At 42.0% G+C, this 18,590-nt stretch overlaps 1 protein-coding gene across 1 annotated transcript; it reads left to right on the plus strand.

The window, feature by feature from the left end:
• Window positions 1–5,468: 5,468 nt before the first annotated feature.
• Window positions 5,469–17,534, plus strand: LOC108927770 (transferrin receptor protein 1-like). Its single transcript, XM_018741305.2, has 19 exons — window positions 5,469–5,617; window positions 6,528–6,575; window positions 6,778–6,994; window positions 7,427–7,598; window positions 8,159–8,296; window positions 8,622–8,709; window positions 9,770–9,892; window positions 10,312–10,407; window positions 11,946–12,085; window positions 12,163–12,335; window positions 12,439–12,558; window positions 12,986–13,071; window positions 13,229–13,292; window positions 13,407–13,474; window positions 13,565–13,644; window positions 14,009–14,099; window positions 14,269–14,499; window positions 14,692–14,856; window positions 15,102–17,534. Exons 2-19 carry the CDS (start codon window positions 6,543–6,545, stop codon window positions 15,342–15,344), a joined length of 2,328 nt encoding a protein of 775 aa, XP_018596821.1. The 5' UTR covers window positions 5,469–5,617; window positions 6,528–6,542; the 3' UTR covers window positions 15,345–17,534.
• Window positions 17,535–18,590: the final 1,056 nt, after the last annotated feature.

Genomic DNA, 18,590 nt, shown 5'->3' on the forward strand with positions numbered 1-18,590 from the left:
ACCACCAACTTCTGTCTCACGTTCACGCCGGTTCAACTAATTTAGTCCAGCACAGCTCCACAAAAAAAAAGATGCGGAAAAACAAACTTTGAGGTCACAACCATAAACTCGTTACTTCCGACTGTTATGCCGCTCATTTTCGTTTATTTATGTATTCTGTCGCTGATGACTTTTGTCGACTTATTCAGCTTATCGTTCACAAAAGTGAAATTAAACGAGCCTCACGAATCTCCGACCTCCCTCTCCAAGTAGGAGGAAGTGTCTTCTTCTCCTACGTACAGCTTCCGCCCGCAACACACCGCCCACCACGATCACAGCGCCCCCTACCGGCGCAACTAAGTCTCCGTTTGTGTGAATGAGAAGAGTTGGAGGACTGATCCCTGATTCGGGTTCGAGTCCTCGCTGAAGGGTCCAGATTGAGACAAATAAATCAAATAAAGGAAAACATGAAGACAGTACGTCTTGGTAAAATAATGCATCTTGACACAGACGAGCGCACTTTGTGTATTTTTTTTTTTTTTAGATATTACTCCACTTGCCTTTGACTGAAGCGGGGTGAACGACGGGAACGTCCACGCAACAAAGTGAACACGTGTCCAGTGTAGTGTGGGTAGGGGGACAGGAGCGCAGGGCAGGATTCATTTATACTTCTGTTTTTCTGCGGGGGGTGCGGTAGCATAGCAGGTTGGACCAGGTCCTGCTCTCTAGTGGGTCTAGGGTTCGAGTCCTGCTTGGGGTGTCTTGCAGCGGACCGGCGTCCTGTCGTGGGTGTGTTCCCCTCCCCCTCCAGCCTTGCGCCCTGGGGTAGGCTCTGGTTCCCCAACCCTGTATGGGATAAGTGGTTCAGAAAGTAAGTGTGTGTGTGTGTGTGTGTGTGTGTGTGTGTGTGTGTGTGTGTGTGTGTGTGTGTGTGTGTGTGTGTGTGTGTGTGTGTGTGTGTGTGTGTGTGTGTGTGTGTGTGTGTGTGTGTGTGTGTGTGTGTGTGTGTGTGTGTGTGTGTGTGCGTGCTGGTGGTGCAGTGGGTTGGCCCATGTCCTGCTCTCCAGTGGGTCTGGGGTTCGAGTCCTGCTTGGGGTGCCTTGCGATGGACTGACGTCCTGTCCTGGGTGTGTCCGCTCCGGCCTTATGCCCTGTGTTGCCGGGTAGGCTCCGGTTCTCCCCCCACAACCCTGTATGGGACAAGCGGTTCAGAAAATGTGTGTGTGTGTTTTTCTGCCCGAGACGCATGACTGCGTCAAAAACGACCTTGGACTTTTGTTTTTCTTTAATTTCTTTGTGTTGAAAAGTTTAATCATTTCAAACTCCCGGAGTTTGCCCAAAATTTTTACTTTTGATAGCCCTCCACTCCGTTTTTATGCATTTTATTTATAGTTTGTACTTTTTATGTGAAAAATAATAATTTTCATTTTTAAAGAGTACAGAACGCATGGATGCGGTAGACAATTTGAACAGAGCAGGGATAAGGAAATAGGCCTCTTACGGTAATGAAGTCCTCAGCAGTTTTGTTCCCAATGGTGTCCACTATGTTTATGGAAATAATGATGATGGTTAAAAAAATGTATGATTATAATGTTGACAAAAATATATGCTGTCTCATGTCTTCCAAAAGGATGATATTATTTTAATTTCCTTAAGATTCTTCAACAATGACGACGTATTTAAGTTATGAAAAGCAAAATATGACATCACATAAAATCACGGAATTTAAGGTAGTATTTCAATATTTTAAAATGTGAACAGTGTCAATAAACATATTAATAGTAACTTCCTCATAAATGTTTATCTGCATTTTTCATACACAGATGAGACGGTCGAAGTACTTCACAAAACAAGAACTGAAGCTCAAGCAAGTTAAAGTTCTTAACATTAAGGAAACCCCCAAATGCAAGGTTGGGAGAAATAAAACAAGATAAATAAAAGCAGGCGGTGGCGCAGCGGACTTGATGGGGTCCTGCTCTTGAGTGGGTCTGGGGTTCGAGTCCCGCTTGGGGTGTTCTGTGTCACTGTGATGGATTAGCATCCCGTCCCGGGTGTGTCGTGTCGTGTTCCCTTTCCTCCAACCCCAGGGCTAGGCTCCAGCTCCCCGGGACCCCGAATGGGACAAGCGGCTTCAGACAATGTGATGTAAATAGAAGCAGGTACTGCGCGTTCATAAGCGACTCAACTCTCGATCCCACCGAGAACATTATGCGTTTATGCGGCCGGTAAAGAATATTTACTTTATCGCCACGGAAAAGGGGCGGTTCGTCCAGTTCTCCGTTTTTCTGTGTCACAGGCATCACCTTACAAAACGATCAATGATGAAAAATGTACTTCAGAAATTAAGTGTAATAATATTTGAGCTGCTAGTGCTATTCTGTAAATTTTTTAAAATTGTCTGGAATATGCTAAAGCTCTGTGTGTGCATGTCAATAGTGCGAACGTACATATGGTAATACTGTACTTTGGGTTCACACTTAGGCGTGGGGATTAAACTCATCAATAACGAACTACCGTCATTTTTTTTCGCACGGCTGCCGCCGTTCACCGGAAGTTACGTGTCGGGCGAACCCGGCGCGCTCTGAAGCAGCGCGAGCCGTGATAAGGCAGAAAGCGGGCGCTGAATGAAAGACGGAGTTTCGCGCCACTTCGGCTCCACTGGCGCGACGTGTGCGCGCGAGGCGTATTGCCACCGCCCCCGGCTGTTCGCTGTGCCGAATGTGAACTGCACGCGTAGTTATCATATGCATATATATTGATGCTCAATATTTTACTTAAAAAAAAAAAAACACAGTTCAGGTGCATTAGACTAGTCGAACAAGCTCACGCTCCGTGTTTCGTGCCACGCGCCTGCCGCCGCCAGAGTCGTTCATGAAGAAAGTCGAGTCACTTGTCTTGTCATAATAATTTTCCTGCCAGGTAGGAATCATGTAGCTTTCGGAAGTTTTTCGGAAGCCGTTTCCCTAAGTGCTGCGCTCTTACATCTTCGTTATGTTTTCCACATCCCTCCGTTTTGGTTTTTTTTTTTAATAATATAAACTTTGCAGGAGTCCAAATGGTAAGTGTCACTAATACTGACTGACGCGTTCAGTTAATCCTCCTCCTTGGTTTCGGCAAAACTGCTGTTCCTCGGTACCTCATGGATGTACTTTGCATTTATAGTGTATGTCCTCATTCTGAAGAGAAAAGTTCCCTGAGAGCTTAGCACAAACACACACACACACTTGGTCTTTGGTTTTGCAATTTCGTGGCCTTCGGAGCCCTTCCTCTCAAGTAAAAGGTGAGACACAAGCTGTTTCACACCTATGGTCAAAGTGAATATAAGGAGAGATCTGCTGGATTGGGTCATGTTTGTACTAATTGTCTTTTTTCTGAAAAGGTTTTTGGATCTTCCGCCAACCGGGTCGATGTTTGCCGACACTGCAGACATGATCCAAACAAGTTAATGGCGCCTCCTTGTTATTCATGTGGTTTCATACTAAATATTGACACTGTAGTTAATGGCGAACAGAGCACACAGCCAGTGACGGGGGGTAGAACAGCCCTGGATGAGGACAGTGGACAGATGGACCCCGTTATGCAGATCCCTATGAAATGAACAGTGAAGTTCTGACAGAGCACCACTGACCCTTCCTCAAATACAGCATTGCCTGTGCACTGCATACTCGCTTCTAAACAGCTCACATTTATAACATGGTAAACGTGCGGCACGTCTAACGCTGCCCATCGCCTTTCAGTCCACGTGATGGGGTTTTACCTTGTTGGCTCCCACCCGGACAGAGAGCACAAGCAGTGTGCAACGTGGATCTTTGTTAATATATTTATGTTTCCTTGCCAGGAGGGAGATTTAGTGCTTTATTGCGTTTTATGGCCCATCACTTGTGAACTCGTACATATCATTTTAAGGTTTGTTCCTTGATTTGCATTTGTTCGTTTGCACCACGAGCAGGTTTGTCTTCTGTTATGTCCTGCAAAGGATGCTGGGAAACTGCAGCTTGAAGATGAAATGTGGAAGGTTGATGGATGGTTTTTCATTGCTGTTTTTGTTTTATTAAATAAATTCTTCCATTTAGTGCACTCTGTGTTTTCGTCATGCATTTGGGGAAAGTGAATAAATGTAAATATGGTTAGGCAGCTGCCACATTTATCTTATTAACTGTACTTTTGTGAGATGAGCTCACTTTTGTAGCATTTCAAGAATGGTCCTAGGAAGATGGTCCTAGAATGGGCTGTTTTTTCCTAGAAAATTTATAGCTCTGTTTTGTCTTTTGATATACAGAAAACTAATTTTATCTATGATATTTTAAAGATGGTCAATAACTTCTCGGAACACAAGGGCCAGGCAGGGGATGCTTTACAATATTCTGAACCTGTGTAACTTGATCCTCTTCTTAAGTATGTTGTGCATCTTTCATGTGGGACGTGACTGTGGTGCTTCTCTCCGTCTTTTCGCCACTTTTTCTATAACTGATTGTAGGAGTCGGAGTGCTGAAAGTCCATTTACACATGACACAAGGTGTGTGTGTGTGGATGGGCTGGTGATTTTCTCAAGGATTTAGATTTCTGTTCTGTGTGAGCTCACCCATTTGATGGAATTGGAAAGTATTGTTTCATACCTCAATCTATTTTTTTTCCTTTTTGGGTTGAGGGCATCTTTTTCAGTTTCAGTGGTGTAAATCATCAACCTCTTTATTGGCAACTTGCAGACTTTCCCCTGCATTACAAAATTTAATACTGAATGTCTCTGGGTTTGTCAGAACAAGGTTTTTAACGGTTTTGAAATTCTGGTGCCTTGGGTAGTTAACATGGTGGATAAGCGCCAAAGCGAAAAGCTCAGAGTCCAGACACTGCACTCGCCTTTAGTAGGAGACACCTTGGCGCCCAGGGTACCTAAACCTTCACAAGATAAACCCCAGTTTAGGTCTCTTTAGTTCATCTTGTTTTTTGACCCTGTAGGATACCTGAACACCAGATACCATTAGTATCTGAGGTGTGTGTGTGTGTGTGTGTGTGTGTGTGTGTGTGTGTGTGTGTGTGTGTGTCTACTGCTGTGCGTCTCTTTTCCTGAATGGTCGGTGTTGAATTAATGTAAAGACAGTGAACAGCGATCTCTCAATGGTCCCACAGTTGTGCGTAATGAAAATGATACGTACTATGGTAATAATGGTACTTGTACTGTGATTGCTGTGCCATGGCTAAGGTCTCCAGAATAACAGCCCATGGTTACTGTTCACATTTCTTAACACGTTTCATCTCTGTGCTTGATACAAATATAGTTGCACATGTTTGTGATGTTTTCAGTAAGCATGAAGTGTTGAAATGATAAAAATGAATGAAGGGGTGTGCAATTGTAAACATTGTTGTGAAAGTAGATCGCTCCCCCCCCCCCCCCTTCTTTGAACCTTTTTGGCAACAAACTAAGCGAGGCATCAGTTATGTAGCCATGAAGTCTGTTGGAGTGAATGAGGGCGATAAACGGTTCATTACGCATCATAAGAAGTATTTTGAAATCCCAGCCCCTTAACTACGCACCTGTATATGAGTATTTAAAACCGTGTGCAGGATTCAGTCTGGGCTCTAGAACAGTTGAAGTGGAGCACTGCTCTGTCCTTTAGTTTTCACCTTGCTGTTTTTCAGGGTAAGTGTGATGAAAGTTATTTTCATTATTTCAAATGTGACTTTTAAATACCAATAAATACAGTACATCAGTCTCATTTTATGTGGAGAAAGTGTTATTACTTTTAACCAAGCTGAATTCTTTGCTTATTTATGTAAGAGAAGAGCAAGAGTTAGGGTTAGAAGGAATTAAGTATGTTGATAAAACCAAGTTATTCCTCTTTGGTGCTGATTGGCTTTACATTTTGAGCATAACTTTCTCATTTTGAGTTGTTAATTTACTTAACAGGCTATTTTAATACCACATGTGGACAATAATCATGTTTGCCTTCTTTGTTTCCCTTGGGGTATACTGTTTTCTAGCTACATGCTGATTTGTAAATTTGATTTGCATAGGCGGCAAAGCAATATCTGATTTGCAAAGGGGACAGGATGGCACGGTGGCATAGCAAGTAGCGCTGCTGTCTCACAGCGTCTGGGTGGTGCTAGAGGATCTGGGTTCAATCCCTGCTCAGTCTTTGTGGAGTTTGCATGTTCTCCCCGTGTCTGCGTGGGTTTCCCCTGGGTGCTCTGGTTTCCTCCCACAGTCCAAAGACATGCTGTTTAGGTTCATCCCTAGTGTGTGTGTTCCACTGATGTATGGATGAGTCACCCATTGTAAGTAGTGTATCTAGCAGTGTAAGTCATCATGGTAAATAAGGTGTGTAGGCTGATAACACTACATAGAGTTCATTGCAAGTTGCTTTTGAGAAAAGTGTCTGCTAAATAAACGAATGTAAATAAAAACCACTTGCAATATGGAAATATTTGCACCCAGAACAAATTAATCCTGTGACATAATGCCATTTGTAGAGTCAGGCTGTTGTCTAGTGTACATTTTTTCTCTTAGGTTATGTAGTTGCTACATGTAAATTTACATTTTTTTCCTTTAGTCCACAGTGGTTACAATGGACCAAGCAACATCAGCAATATCCAACATAGTAAGTTTACCAAAATTTATTTGTTTTTAAAAAAAAAAAAAAAAAAAAAGTACAGAAAAAGCTTGAATTAACCTAATTTGTATAAAAACATTCAGATGTTTGAATTTTGTCTGAACACAGTGCAGCACCCTTTCATGGTATGGAATTGCAGCCAGATGTGTCAAACACCATTATCGTCAAGCTTCTACTGATCTCTGTTCAGTTTAGCGGTGAGACGCGCTTCTACACACGCTTCGATGCAGCACAGAGCGAGGAAGGAGACCACAGCCAGGTGGAGATGAAGAACTCCTCTGACACCGAGGATGAGCTTGGGGTCTCTGTGGGTGAACACCCTCAGGACACCTATGACTCCAGGCAGCGGTGCTCCCTGAAATGTGCCTTTTTTCTGGCCTTCTGCACCCTCTTTGTCTTCGTTATGGGTAAGTGAGGCAAGTGAATGGCATAAATCACTCTGGTTAGACCCTGGTTCTGTGTCTGTTTCTCAGTGATGGCCTCACTTTGTTTTTTGAGCAGTTATAACAAACTTCATACAAAATTACATTATATTTTTGTGAAACAACTCATTAATTATTAGTGTGTAAGTGTCACGGAGTGAGTATGTTTCACTTATGCATGGATGAGTAACCCCTTGTAAGTAGTGTATCTAGCAGTCTAGTCACCTTGGTGAATAAGGTGTGTGGATTGATAAAACCATATAGTATCCATTGTAAGTCGCTCTGGACAAAAGCGTCTGCAAACTGAATAAATGTAATTGAGTCGATAGGTTTTATTCGAAATGATGATGATATAAAAACGTGATCATTTCATTTTCTTTTCCGCTCGCTTGCTTCGTTTACTTACTTGCAACTCAGGATATCTGCTTGGCTATGTGACCAGCCCTAAGCCAGCGGTTATGGAACCAACCCGTTCTCCAGAGATCGATGACGAGATGCTCTTTGAACCAGAACCCACTCTTGACTGGGTTGGTGTTCAGAAACTGCTGGGTCAAAAGCTGTCAGCTGCCAGTTTTGAAAACTGCTTAAGGTACTCGGGGCAATATCCTTCTGTACTCATCACACACACACACACACACACACACACACACACACACACACACAGTCTTAACCGCTTGTCCCATACGGGGTCGCGGGGAACCGGAGCCTACCCGGCAACACAGGGCGTAAGGCCAGAGGGGGAGGGGACACACCCAGGACGGGACACCAGTCCATCGCAAGGCACCCCAAGCGGGACTCGAACCCCAGACCCACCAGAGAGCAGGACTGTGGTCCAACCCACTGCGCCACCACACCCCCTTCTGTACTCATCCACTGATAAATTGTTAGCAATATATTTATACTGAAATTGAATGTGTCTTTGGAAATATTCTGCTTTTATAAGAGCATTTTGCTGTTTTCATAAATCATGAAGTTATCAGTGTGATGTTCCTTTTTCCAATCACTTGCCATACTCCAATCACAATGTTTTCCAAACACTTGCTGGTCTGACGTTCTTGATTTTAAGTTGCTGTTTTCCAGTGCAAGTCCATCTGCCTTTTTAAACCCTGTGTGCAGTCCAACTCATCCCTTCTGTATTTCTCTGCCCAGGGAGTTTTCCAGCCAAAGTCATGAGGCAGGATCCAAAGGGGATGAGGAGCTTGCAGCCCAGATACTTAGTGAATTCCTGAACTTGGGTATGAACCCTTGGACGGATGAACACTACGTCAAGCTCCAGGTCCCCTCCAGGTCAGTGTGGAGGACAGTTAAGAGGGAGGTCTTGTTAAACATTAGATCAGACGCTACTTTAACTTCATGGGTTTTTTTTTTTCCAGATTCTGTTGATGGAAATTGACAAATGAAAATGTCTCTTTGGATTGTTTTTTTGTTCTAGGATATGTAATTTGTGTCACAGCTTGAGAAAACCTAATGGAATAATTCAGGGTCTGTGAAGCAGTATACGGACAAAATCATTTTTGAGGGTGTGCTCTAAGTTTTTGCTTCTTGATTTGAACTCAGAACTGTTTTTCTGTGAATATAAACCTGATTTTCATCCATGTCATCTGTCTGACAGTGTGAAACCAAACAAAGTCCTCTTTGGTACACAGGAGATAGGTACACCTCAAGGATATCTGGCTTACAGCAGCACTGGCTTGATAAAGGTGTGCTTTTAAAATGACTTTTGTTAGTGTTTTTTTTATTTTTTTATTTCCCCCATCCCTTTTCCCCATTCTTATTGTGTGTCCTATGGGTTGGTGATGGGTGGACTTCTGCATTTTGTTTTTGTGGTTCATGATGACAAAACCAAGTTGACCAATCATGCCAGTTTGTCTACTTTATAATAACTGAAAATTCCTTTTTTCCTTCCTTTCTTTCATGTCCAGAACCTATTTAGTGTTTTCTGTTTTACATATCCTAGACAGTACCATGTTCCTCCTGCCCATTAGGTACCATGAGAATGAGACAGTGGGGTAGAGAAAAGAATAAATTATAGTGTAATGAAAGATTGTATGGGGATAAAATATTAAATGTTTCACCTTCAATACTGCCTCTGTCATGTTTGCAACTGAGGGCACAACAAAGTTGGGCATAAGGAATTGAGATTTGTTACATATACATGTTTGTCAGCATCTGGAAATTTATTTGCTGGGTAGTTCCTGTAAAGCTCTTGGACAGAGCTATTTCTAAAAAAAAAAAAAAAAAAAATGAAAAATGAGTACAAAAATTAGTCCTGGACAGTTCTGTGATGTCCCCACCCACCCCTTGCAGTACCATTTGAGTCTTAGTGCCATTTGCTGCCATATAGGGTGACAAGAAGGGCATTTTTAGAAAATTGAACGGTAAAGAAAATGTATTTAACATTTCTCAGTTTGTGTTCATAACACGGTATACCAGTGTAAACATAAATGCCACCAAAATAATTTGGAGGAAATGGCTTATTGGCTCAGGTGCAAGGGTATTATAGAGTAATGGCACTGGACAGTACAACAAACACTAAATACACGCACAGCAGCCACAAAATGCCAAGTAAAAACATCTGTTAAACATTCTTTAAGAAGCACTCCCAAAATTCTTAGCTTAATGTCTTCTCGCAGCCCTTAGTCCATGAGGTGGGAGTGTGGGCTAGGCTTTTGTCAGGGCTGTTCCTTTTTATGATACGTAATGTGATTTCTTATCAGTTCAGAGTTGATTCAAATGATGCCACTGATGTTGTTTTTTTAGGGTAGGGTGGTGTATGCTCATTATAGCCAGCCAGATGATTTGGAATTGTTGCTGAATATGAAAATCAAGTTGACTGGAGCCATTGTTCTTGCAAGAGCTGGAAAGATAAGTTTTGCTGAGAAGGTGAATGACCCCCCCCACTTTGACTTCAGTTGCATGAAGCTATTGAGAGTCCCTGGTTTTCATACTGTTGTTGTGCTCCTTGAGTGACTCTGCTGTAGGTTGGTGTATCTACCATTGTAAGTCACCTTGGATGGAAAGCTGTGGGCTGAATGTTACATGGTGTTCATTGGAAGTCACTTTGGATAAAAGCACCTACTAAATGAATAAGTGCAAATCTACTTTTCTTAATATTAAAACGCATTCCTGAATTCCTTTCTAATACATTTACATTTATTCATTTACCTGACACTTTTTCCAAAGCTTCGTACAGTGTTAAGATACTTACAATTATTTACACAGCTGGGTAATAAGCTGTAAATAAGAAACTGATTTTGAGTAACTATTGGGTCAGGGTGTAACCCTGTGTGCCTATCCTGCAGGTTGCCAATGCTGCCAGATTTGGAGCAGCTGCTGTGCTGATATACCCTGACCCTGTTGATGTTGTTTGCAATAGTGACTGCGAGCTCTTTGGTCATGTGAGTATGGATACGCTGAAGTCTGTGCTTAGGAAAATGTCAGATCGAAGTTTCAGTCCTTGAACATCTCCTAGAGCAGAGGTGTCAAACTCAAGGCCTGTGAGCCAAATCTGGTCCGCCCCTTATTTTATGTGGCCTGCAAGAGCTTACAAATTATTTTCTTATTATAAATTTTATTTTCGGGACCTGAAAATGCATCTCAATTTTATTGCCTGTGTGATTGAAGGCATCTAGCCAGTAGATGGCAGTGTCCGGATATGTTTTTTTTTTTTTTTTTTTTTTTTTTTTCTCTCCTGCGGCGGGGTTTTAGTGGAGTGATAGGATTAGGAATAAAAAAAAAAATACGAATAGACCCATCATGTCGAAGAAAAGAAAAGTTGATGCAGGTGTATAAGTAATGATTTTTTCTAGTCTAAATTAATTCATGAAATTATCATAGAAATCTGAGTGTGTGCTCATATACAGCAGAAGCATGTGTTTTTGTTACCTCTTATTTTTTAAATAAACTGTACCTCTGCATTCGATTACTTGAATACACTTTGTCATTATTTGTCCTGGGCTTCTACTTTCAAAGCTAGGTATTAATTGAGTTATTACCAAAACCAGTAGTAATCGAATGTAGAGGTAATTATGTAGTGAGTAGATACATTCATATTGTCTTACAGTTACAACCAGCCCTTCCATAATGCTGATGTGGCCTGGGATGAAATTGAGTTTGACAACCCCTGTCCTAGAGTATGCACAGTGTTACAGCAGGTAGAGGTGCCACCTTACAGCACCTGGGCTGTTAGGGTACAGGTTCAAGTCCAGCTGTGTCTTCGCATGTTCTCCCCATGTCTCTGATTTTCCTCCCACAGTTTGGAGAAAGGGTGGTTTTTAAAAAAAAAAAAAAAAAAAAAAAAAGAAAAAGTACTGGTCAAGTGAATTGGTGACTCATTGCCTGCAGTGTGTGACCATGTGTTCCATATCCTGCAATGAATATCTTGCTTAGGGTTTACATCCTCCTTCTTTAGCCTTGTACCCAGTGATTCTGTGATAGGCTCCAGACCTCCATGGCCCTGACCAGGATAAGCAGTTAATCAAAGTGAAAAAGAGGCTGAGAATGCACTTTCCTAAATACATATGTACACCCTTGTGTTTTACACACACACACACACACACACACACACACACACACACACATACACATTGTCTGAACTGCTTGACCCCGGGAGCCGGAGCCTAACCCGGCAACACAGGGCGTAAGGCTGGAGAGGGAAGGGACACACCCAGGATGGGACGCCAGTCTGTTGCAAGGCACCCCAAGCAGGACTCGAACCCCAGACCCACCGGAGAGCAGGACCCGGTCCAACCCACTGCGCTACTGCGCTACCACGCCCCCCCCCTCCTTGTGTTAGTAACAGTAAACTAAGGCATTCTATGATTGACAAACTGACCAAAGACCTCGGTGGTTGTAAAATGAATCACAGTCCTAATCTATCTTTTTGTTTCCAACAGTAATTTGCATTGATGTTACTGTGTTTATTTTGCATGTCCAGGTCCACCTTGGTTCTGGTGATCCCTACACTCCAGGATTTCCCTCTTTCAATCACACCCAGTTCCCTCCAGCTCAGTCCTCAAGCTTGCCTGACATCCTTGCTCAGACAATCACCCCTGCCATGGCTGCTCAGCTCTTTGGGTATGTTACTGACCTACTGATGGTAGGACTCCTGTTTGAGTACTTCCTCTTTGAATGTGCTTCTTTTGTGGCCACAGGAAAATGGGTGGCCCTAGTGTTCCTCGGTCTTGGGTCGAGACCGGGTTGAACAGAGTTTCTCCAATCAAGCTGGGTTCAGAGAAAGATGTGATTACAGTAGAAGTCAACAATGTCCTTGTGGAGAAAAGGATCCATAATGTGTTTGGTGTCATCAAGGGCTTCATGGATCCTGGTACAGTGACTACACCCCATAGTAAAGCTGAGGGGAAACATGCTCTTTTGTTTTGAATCTTTTATGCCAAGTGTCCCTGATTTTTAAATTGTGCCTCTCATAGATCGCTACGTTGTCATAGGGGCTCAGAGGGACTCTTGGGGTCCAGGTTATGCAAAGTCAACTGTGGGCACATGTGTGCTAATGGAGCTTGCCAGGGCCATCACAGAAATGTTAAAGAGAGGTGAGTAAAAGGAGAGTTCAGTGTGAAGTCATTCTGAGCCTCCGATCATTGAAGAGTCAACAAAAGGAATTTAACACACACAAAAAAAGGTACAGCTTTTATGTTCTTTGGGTCTCCCAAGTGCTGTTCAGTCAGCCCACATCTGATGAACTCTGAAGATACGTCAGTGTCGTCATAGTTTAGACCACCCGCTGTTAAATTGTCCCAGTCAGGGTTGTAGAGGTTTGGAGCACAGGGCACTAAGCTAGGCAATGGTATGCTTTCGACAAGTGCTCATGCATGCATGCGCGTACACACACAGCATCACACTCTTTGGGCAGCGTAGTGGCACATTTACGTGAAACGTGTCTTTAGTCTGTAGGAAGAAACTGGAACAAAGACTTGTACCTCGGTATTTATACTACTCCCCCCCCCATGCTGACTTTAGATGATTTCAGACCCAGAAGGAGTATCATTTTTGCCAGTTGGAGTGCTGGAGAATATGGGAGTGTTGGTGCTACTGAGTGGTTGGAGGTAACATTACATTGCATGATTGTCCATTGTCATCAAGTTGCCTCAAGTTTGTGTGTACTAATTGTTAATTCAAAGCTTAATGTTACTGCCTAAAGCTGGGTTGCTGAAGGTTACTGGTGTAAAGTTTACTGGAGATCATCTGGTCCTTTTCCTCTAGGGCTATTTGTCTTCTCTGAGTATGAAGGCTTTTGTTTATATCAGTCTGGATGGAGTTGTTACTGGTGAGTTAAGTTACAAAATCATCTCCCTTCACTCCCAGTTTCTGTGTGTTGTCCATTAGTGTGGGGGATGTATTGTGTATTGTTTGTTTTTTTTTTTTTTTTTTCAATGTACAGGTTCCCAAACCTTTAAAGCTGCAGCAAGTCCCTTGTTGTATAAACTGATCCGAGAAACAATGATGGAGGTACTAGATTTAAAACTAACTTGGGGTGCACATTAAATCCAGTGTATTTACAGTGGATTTCATTGTAATGTCTTGATGTTTTCTTAATAGGTGAAAAGTACAGTTTTTTCCAATGACACCAGCAAGACTCTTTATGATGAGTTTGCTGGATCAAACTGGGAGCAGTCTGTGTAAGTTAAAAAGGCAACTGAACTTATTGTAACTGGTGGGTTGTTGTCAAAGCCAAGGACAAAATGTTGCAGCTGTACTTCCACTGTCTTGAGAACCGGATATAAAATAAAATGTAGCCATGAATCAAAGCATTAAAGGATTAGAAAGTAAATATTTGTGCTCTAGGGTTTTCAGTAGAAATCTGCAGCAACTTTTTACAGTGCATGTACACATGGACTTCATTTAGGAGTGAATGGAAGACATTCCCCCTGTAGTAGATGATCTTAAGCAACATATCTAGCATATCTGTTACCCTTCCAGGTTTTACATTCAAGGCTTTTACAGCAATTTCTTTAATGCTAGTTTACCCTGTTTTACTTTCAGCATAGTGCCCATGAAAATGGATGACTCTGCATATCCATTCCTGACTTTTTCTGGCATCCCTTCGGTCTCATTTAGTTTCACTTCACTGAAGGTGAGTCTCCTCTGAGAAATGTTACATGATCTCCCCCTCCCCCCCGAAAAAGGTGGCTTTTTTTTTTTTTTTTTTTTTTTTGAGAGAGAGAGAGAGAAGGCACTCTACCATGTGCTGAATTTCCTTGTTTGTAGGATTTCAGCATTTGTGCTTTTGTTGTTTGTCACAGCATGGAAGTAATTACCCATACTTCTGTACGCTGCTGGACGATAAGGACCATTTGGACTTTGCCACAAGGCATCTCACAGCAGATGTGGCAGTTGCTGCAACGCGGTTGGCTGGCCACATGGCCCTCCGCTTGGTGCATGACTACCTACTGAGGCTGGATGTGGACAAGTATAAGTCCCTTCTCCGCAGCCATGTGTCCCAGATCATGCATCTTAGCACTCAGCTGAAGCAGGTGAGTTTGTCCATGTGTCAAAGGTGTTGGTCTAACATCAGTTCAAGATGTACGAATGCTGTAAGTAAACAAAAAAAACTACCGTTACCACAAGCTGCGTAAACATAATAGTGCAGCCACTGTCAAGAATCCATTTACAGGAGGAGACTGAATTCGTGAAGAATAATTTTTTGATTCTCTGTGTGTTCCCAGTCAGGACTGGTGACCGCAGATCAACCTGAGGTGCTGTCCACCCAGTGGATCACATCAGCTTTTGGCTCGTTCAGCCGTGCCGCCAGCTCTCTCACTACCACGATCCAGAACAGCGACCTGAGTGACACAGAGCTGTGCCGCATTATCAATGACCGCATCATGAGGGTGAGTGCAAGCCAACTGATATGTCCCACCTCTGTGGGATTCTACAGCCATGACTCCGTCATCCCTTGGTTCCCACCTGTACTTGCCAGTGGCCTCTATAGCCACCTGCTAACCAACCAACTGAGAAACGTCCAGATGGATTACATGTAACAAATGGTCATCTGGTAATGCTAGTTGGGAGGAGTAATGTTCTGCTGCCATCAATCTGAATTCATACCTTTTATTTTCTTAATTTTTGCTCTTAGGTGGAACACAATTTCCTTTCACCCTATGTGTCTCCTAAAGATGTCCCATTCCGTCATATTTTCTTTGGTACTGGAACCCACACTCTGCAGGCTCTGGCTGACCATCTGGAAGCCTTGAGGAAGCGCACACTAGATTCCGATTGGAACCTCTTTCGAAACCAGTTTGCTCTCATCACCTGGACCGTGCAGGGTTGTGCCAACAACCTGGTCGGCAATGTGTGGGATTTGGACAACGAAATCTAATTCGCCCATTCATTCTTAGTTTCAGTAGGGGTTTAATGTCACCAATTTCTAGGTGCGAGGGGAGAAAAGAGATTATATGGTTATTTAATAAGTCCTAAAACCTTTTCCCGTTAAAATATTTTCATCTGCGAAGTTCCCTAGTTGATAAAATTAGCATCCTAACACTTACAAATTTGACTTGCTGCTTGCTTTAAATGAGAGGGAGAGAACAACAGATAAATTTGTCATCTCTTGGCAAGAACAGTAGAACTTGTCATGGTTGGAGAAGTCATTTGGAATAGCACGCCTTCTTTGAAAGTACATGCCATTGACTTTCCTCCTTTCAAAATAAAAAAGGAAATTTAGATAGGCTTTACAAAAGTGTGGGGGTTACAGACACATGATGTCTTTCTGAAAAGATTTTAACGATATCCACTTTTCATCTAATCTGAAGTCATAGTGCTTCCCTGAACCACACTGTATTATGTAAAGTGTTGCAGTGTTGCTAGTAGCACTGCTTGTTATTCATGCCAGATGCAGATACTACAAATGCAAACCATTGAATTCAAGTTACTCATGTTGCGCTTGTATTGCAGAAGATTCAGTCAAACCTTGCTGCTTTACTTTTATGTCCGGTGACATGCATCTTGTGAATGAAGCACATTAGGTTCACATGTCTACACAAGTATTTTGGGAAGATAAAAAGAATATGATTTGTTGGAGATATTTAAAAGCCATACCTTACTGAAACTGACTTCAAACTGCAGAATTTATTCTCTTGCAAATTTCTGTCTGCAAGTGTTCTTAGTGTTCTGTGATTTGACTGAAATAGAAACGGTTCGTTGTAAAAATTTATTTTCTTTATAAAATACATTGAATTAGTGCCTGAGCTAAAGTACTGCTGATGGTGTTGGATGTGTACTTATTCACTAGAATCCATATATCAGGAAAGGAAGAATGTGGCTTTAGCATTTCAGTTTGTCACTTTACATGTTTATTAGTGACAGGGTTCACTGTAAATGCTTTTTTTAAAACTTATTTTTCTCATGAAATTATCAGAAGCAACGCCTTCCATAATTGTGATGGTTATACTGTCTGTTTATGAAGCAGCATCTGCTAAAATGTTTTACAAACAGTGATTATGGGGGTCAGGGATGTGTTCCCCAGCAGATGTTGGCTTCTTTGCTGTGCTTGGTCAAAAACTTGGCGGTTATACATGGTGTCAATATTTCTAGAACAAGCGTTTTTGATATATTTTATATGTCTTGTCTTAAGACATTATCAGGGGCAGGGTCCTCCATAATGTGATGCTTTGATGGTAGCTTTTTCCTACCGGCATGTACATATTGAGGGCAGTGACTCATATTTCGCTGTTTGGTGCACTTAATTATCGGGAGGAATGTTTCCCATAATAACACTATTTATTGTTTGCATTTACAGACTTGTGATTCATGACATTTCTGATGCATCATTTTTGACACAGAGCTCTTGTGTGCAGAATGGGGGGGGTTGGGTGCCATTGGGGTGATCTCAGAAGCTGTAATGACTTAAGTAGTACCACAGTTTTGTGAGGTTTTTGCTTTTCTCCCAAAAGCTTCAGGCCAAGGCTGCTTTTATGAGAGGTTGTTTACCTGTCAACTTCCACAACAAACTTAAAGCCTATTTATGCTGATGTCTTCATTTTAAACATTACCTCTGGAATTATCCTGTAAGGGGAAGGGGAAAGCAGTGTGGAGCTACCAGATTGGTGGTGTGGTACGGTTGGAAACATTGTATTTTGCTTTTTGAATTAAGAATTGGGGACGAACAGTTTCACCATTTTATTCTTGACCATCCTCAAGAATAGTATAAAAATGTATTTTTGGGACATTTTCAATATTGTATGCAACTGATAAAACCTAAATATGCAATGACTTACTTTGACTTTGTAACCTCTGTGGAAACAGGTGAAGCTGCTCATGAAAGGTTGCAGCTCCAGTAAGATTTCAAGCTGTTGGGAGCAATAGCATGGAAATTGTAAACTGAATCTTAGCATGTAAGAGTTTGAAAAGTGCTTTGTAACCAGATGCAAATTGTCTGCGCTTTGAGAACATGTTGGACACATTCCCCCCTTTTTCTGCAATAAACCTTTCCAAACCAGTCATCCTCTGGTCTGTTGCTCAGTAGAATGTCTAATACTACATTTCCCATTCTTAGCTCATCAGTGTCTATCACCATCTGTTCTATACACTGCTTTTGGGGGGGGGGGGGTGTGGCTTACAGTAGACTGCTGTCTCATCCAGGGCGAACCCTTCTTCATACCCCCTGTTTCCAGTGTAGACTTGACCATCTTCACCCATACCTGGACAAGTAGCCATTTTGACCAAGTAACAAATACATACACTGTATTGATTTCTACTTTAGTCAGAGTAAATTTGACAGCTATGTAGTAAATGATTGTACAGAGTAGAAAATTACATATTCATCCCACTGTTTATTTATGAATTATTGAATAAATTTAATCTAGGCTTTATTAAGCTTCCACATTTATTTTGAATGGAAAATATCCCTTTAAATTTACAAAAAGGGATTAATGTCATTTTCAATAAACAAGTTTTTTCTTTTTTTTTTAAGCATTGTGGATCCCACTGTAATGGTATTTTGATGATGGTTCTGCGAGATCAGCTCAAAAGACAAATGTCAGCTTTGACAGTGGAGATTGGTTCCTTCTAATGCAGATACTGGACAAAGAATATCTTTAAAGTTTTGAGAAAACAACCACTCAAAAACCTTATAAAAAAACAAAACACACCATCCTTCCCACTTCCTCTTTGCAATGTGTACATTAATCATAGCAATCTTTCAAATCACAACTCCAAAATATGAATCAAAGCCACAGTCACACTTCTGCAATAGGCCATGACATTGAAGGGCCAACAGATCAAAAATATGCATTCATGTTAAATTAATTTAGCTAATGCTCTTCTCCAAGGTGACTTCAAAAAAATGTAAGCTGCTGCAATGTACACACAGTCTAAAACTGCTTGTTCCAAGCAGGGTCACGGTCAGCTGGATCCTAATCCGGCAACACGGGCCAGAGGGGACGCACCCAGGATGTGACACCAGTCCATCACACTGCACCCCAAGCGGGACTTAAACCCCAGACCCACCAGAGAGCAGGACCCAGCCAAACCTGCTGCACCACCAGACCCCCCCCCCCCGCTGTAGTAATGTACAAAATTTCTATAATATTTCTCCTTTCTATACTGTTGAGCAATTTTTACAGGA

This window comes from Scleropages formosus, chromosome 19, assembly GCF_900964775.1.
Source record: "Scleropages formosus chromosome 19, fSclFor1.1, whole genome shotgun sequence".
Classification (NCBI taxonomy): domain Eukaryota; kingdom Metazoa; phylum Chordata; class Actinopteri; order Osteoglossiformes; family Osteoglossidae; genus Scleropages; species Scleropages formosus.

What these genes read in the sequence shown, in the direction of transcription:
- LOC108927770 (XM_018741305.2), top strand. Translation starts at nt 6,543, where the DNA reads ATGGACCAAGCAACATCAGCAATATCCAACATA. An exon ending in CACAGAAATGTTAAAGAGAG is followed by an intron (nt 12,559 to 12,985) that starts GTGAGTAAAAGG and finishes TGCTGACTTTAG; the next exon opens with ATGATTTCAGACCCAGAAGG. An exon ending in TCTGGATGGAGTTGTTACTG is followed by an intron (nt 13,293 to 13,406) that starts GTGAGTTAAGTT and finishes TTCAATGTACAG; the next exon opens with GTTCCCAAACCTTTAAAGCT.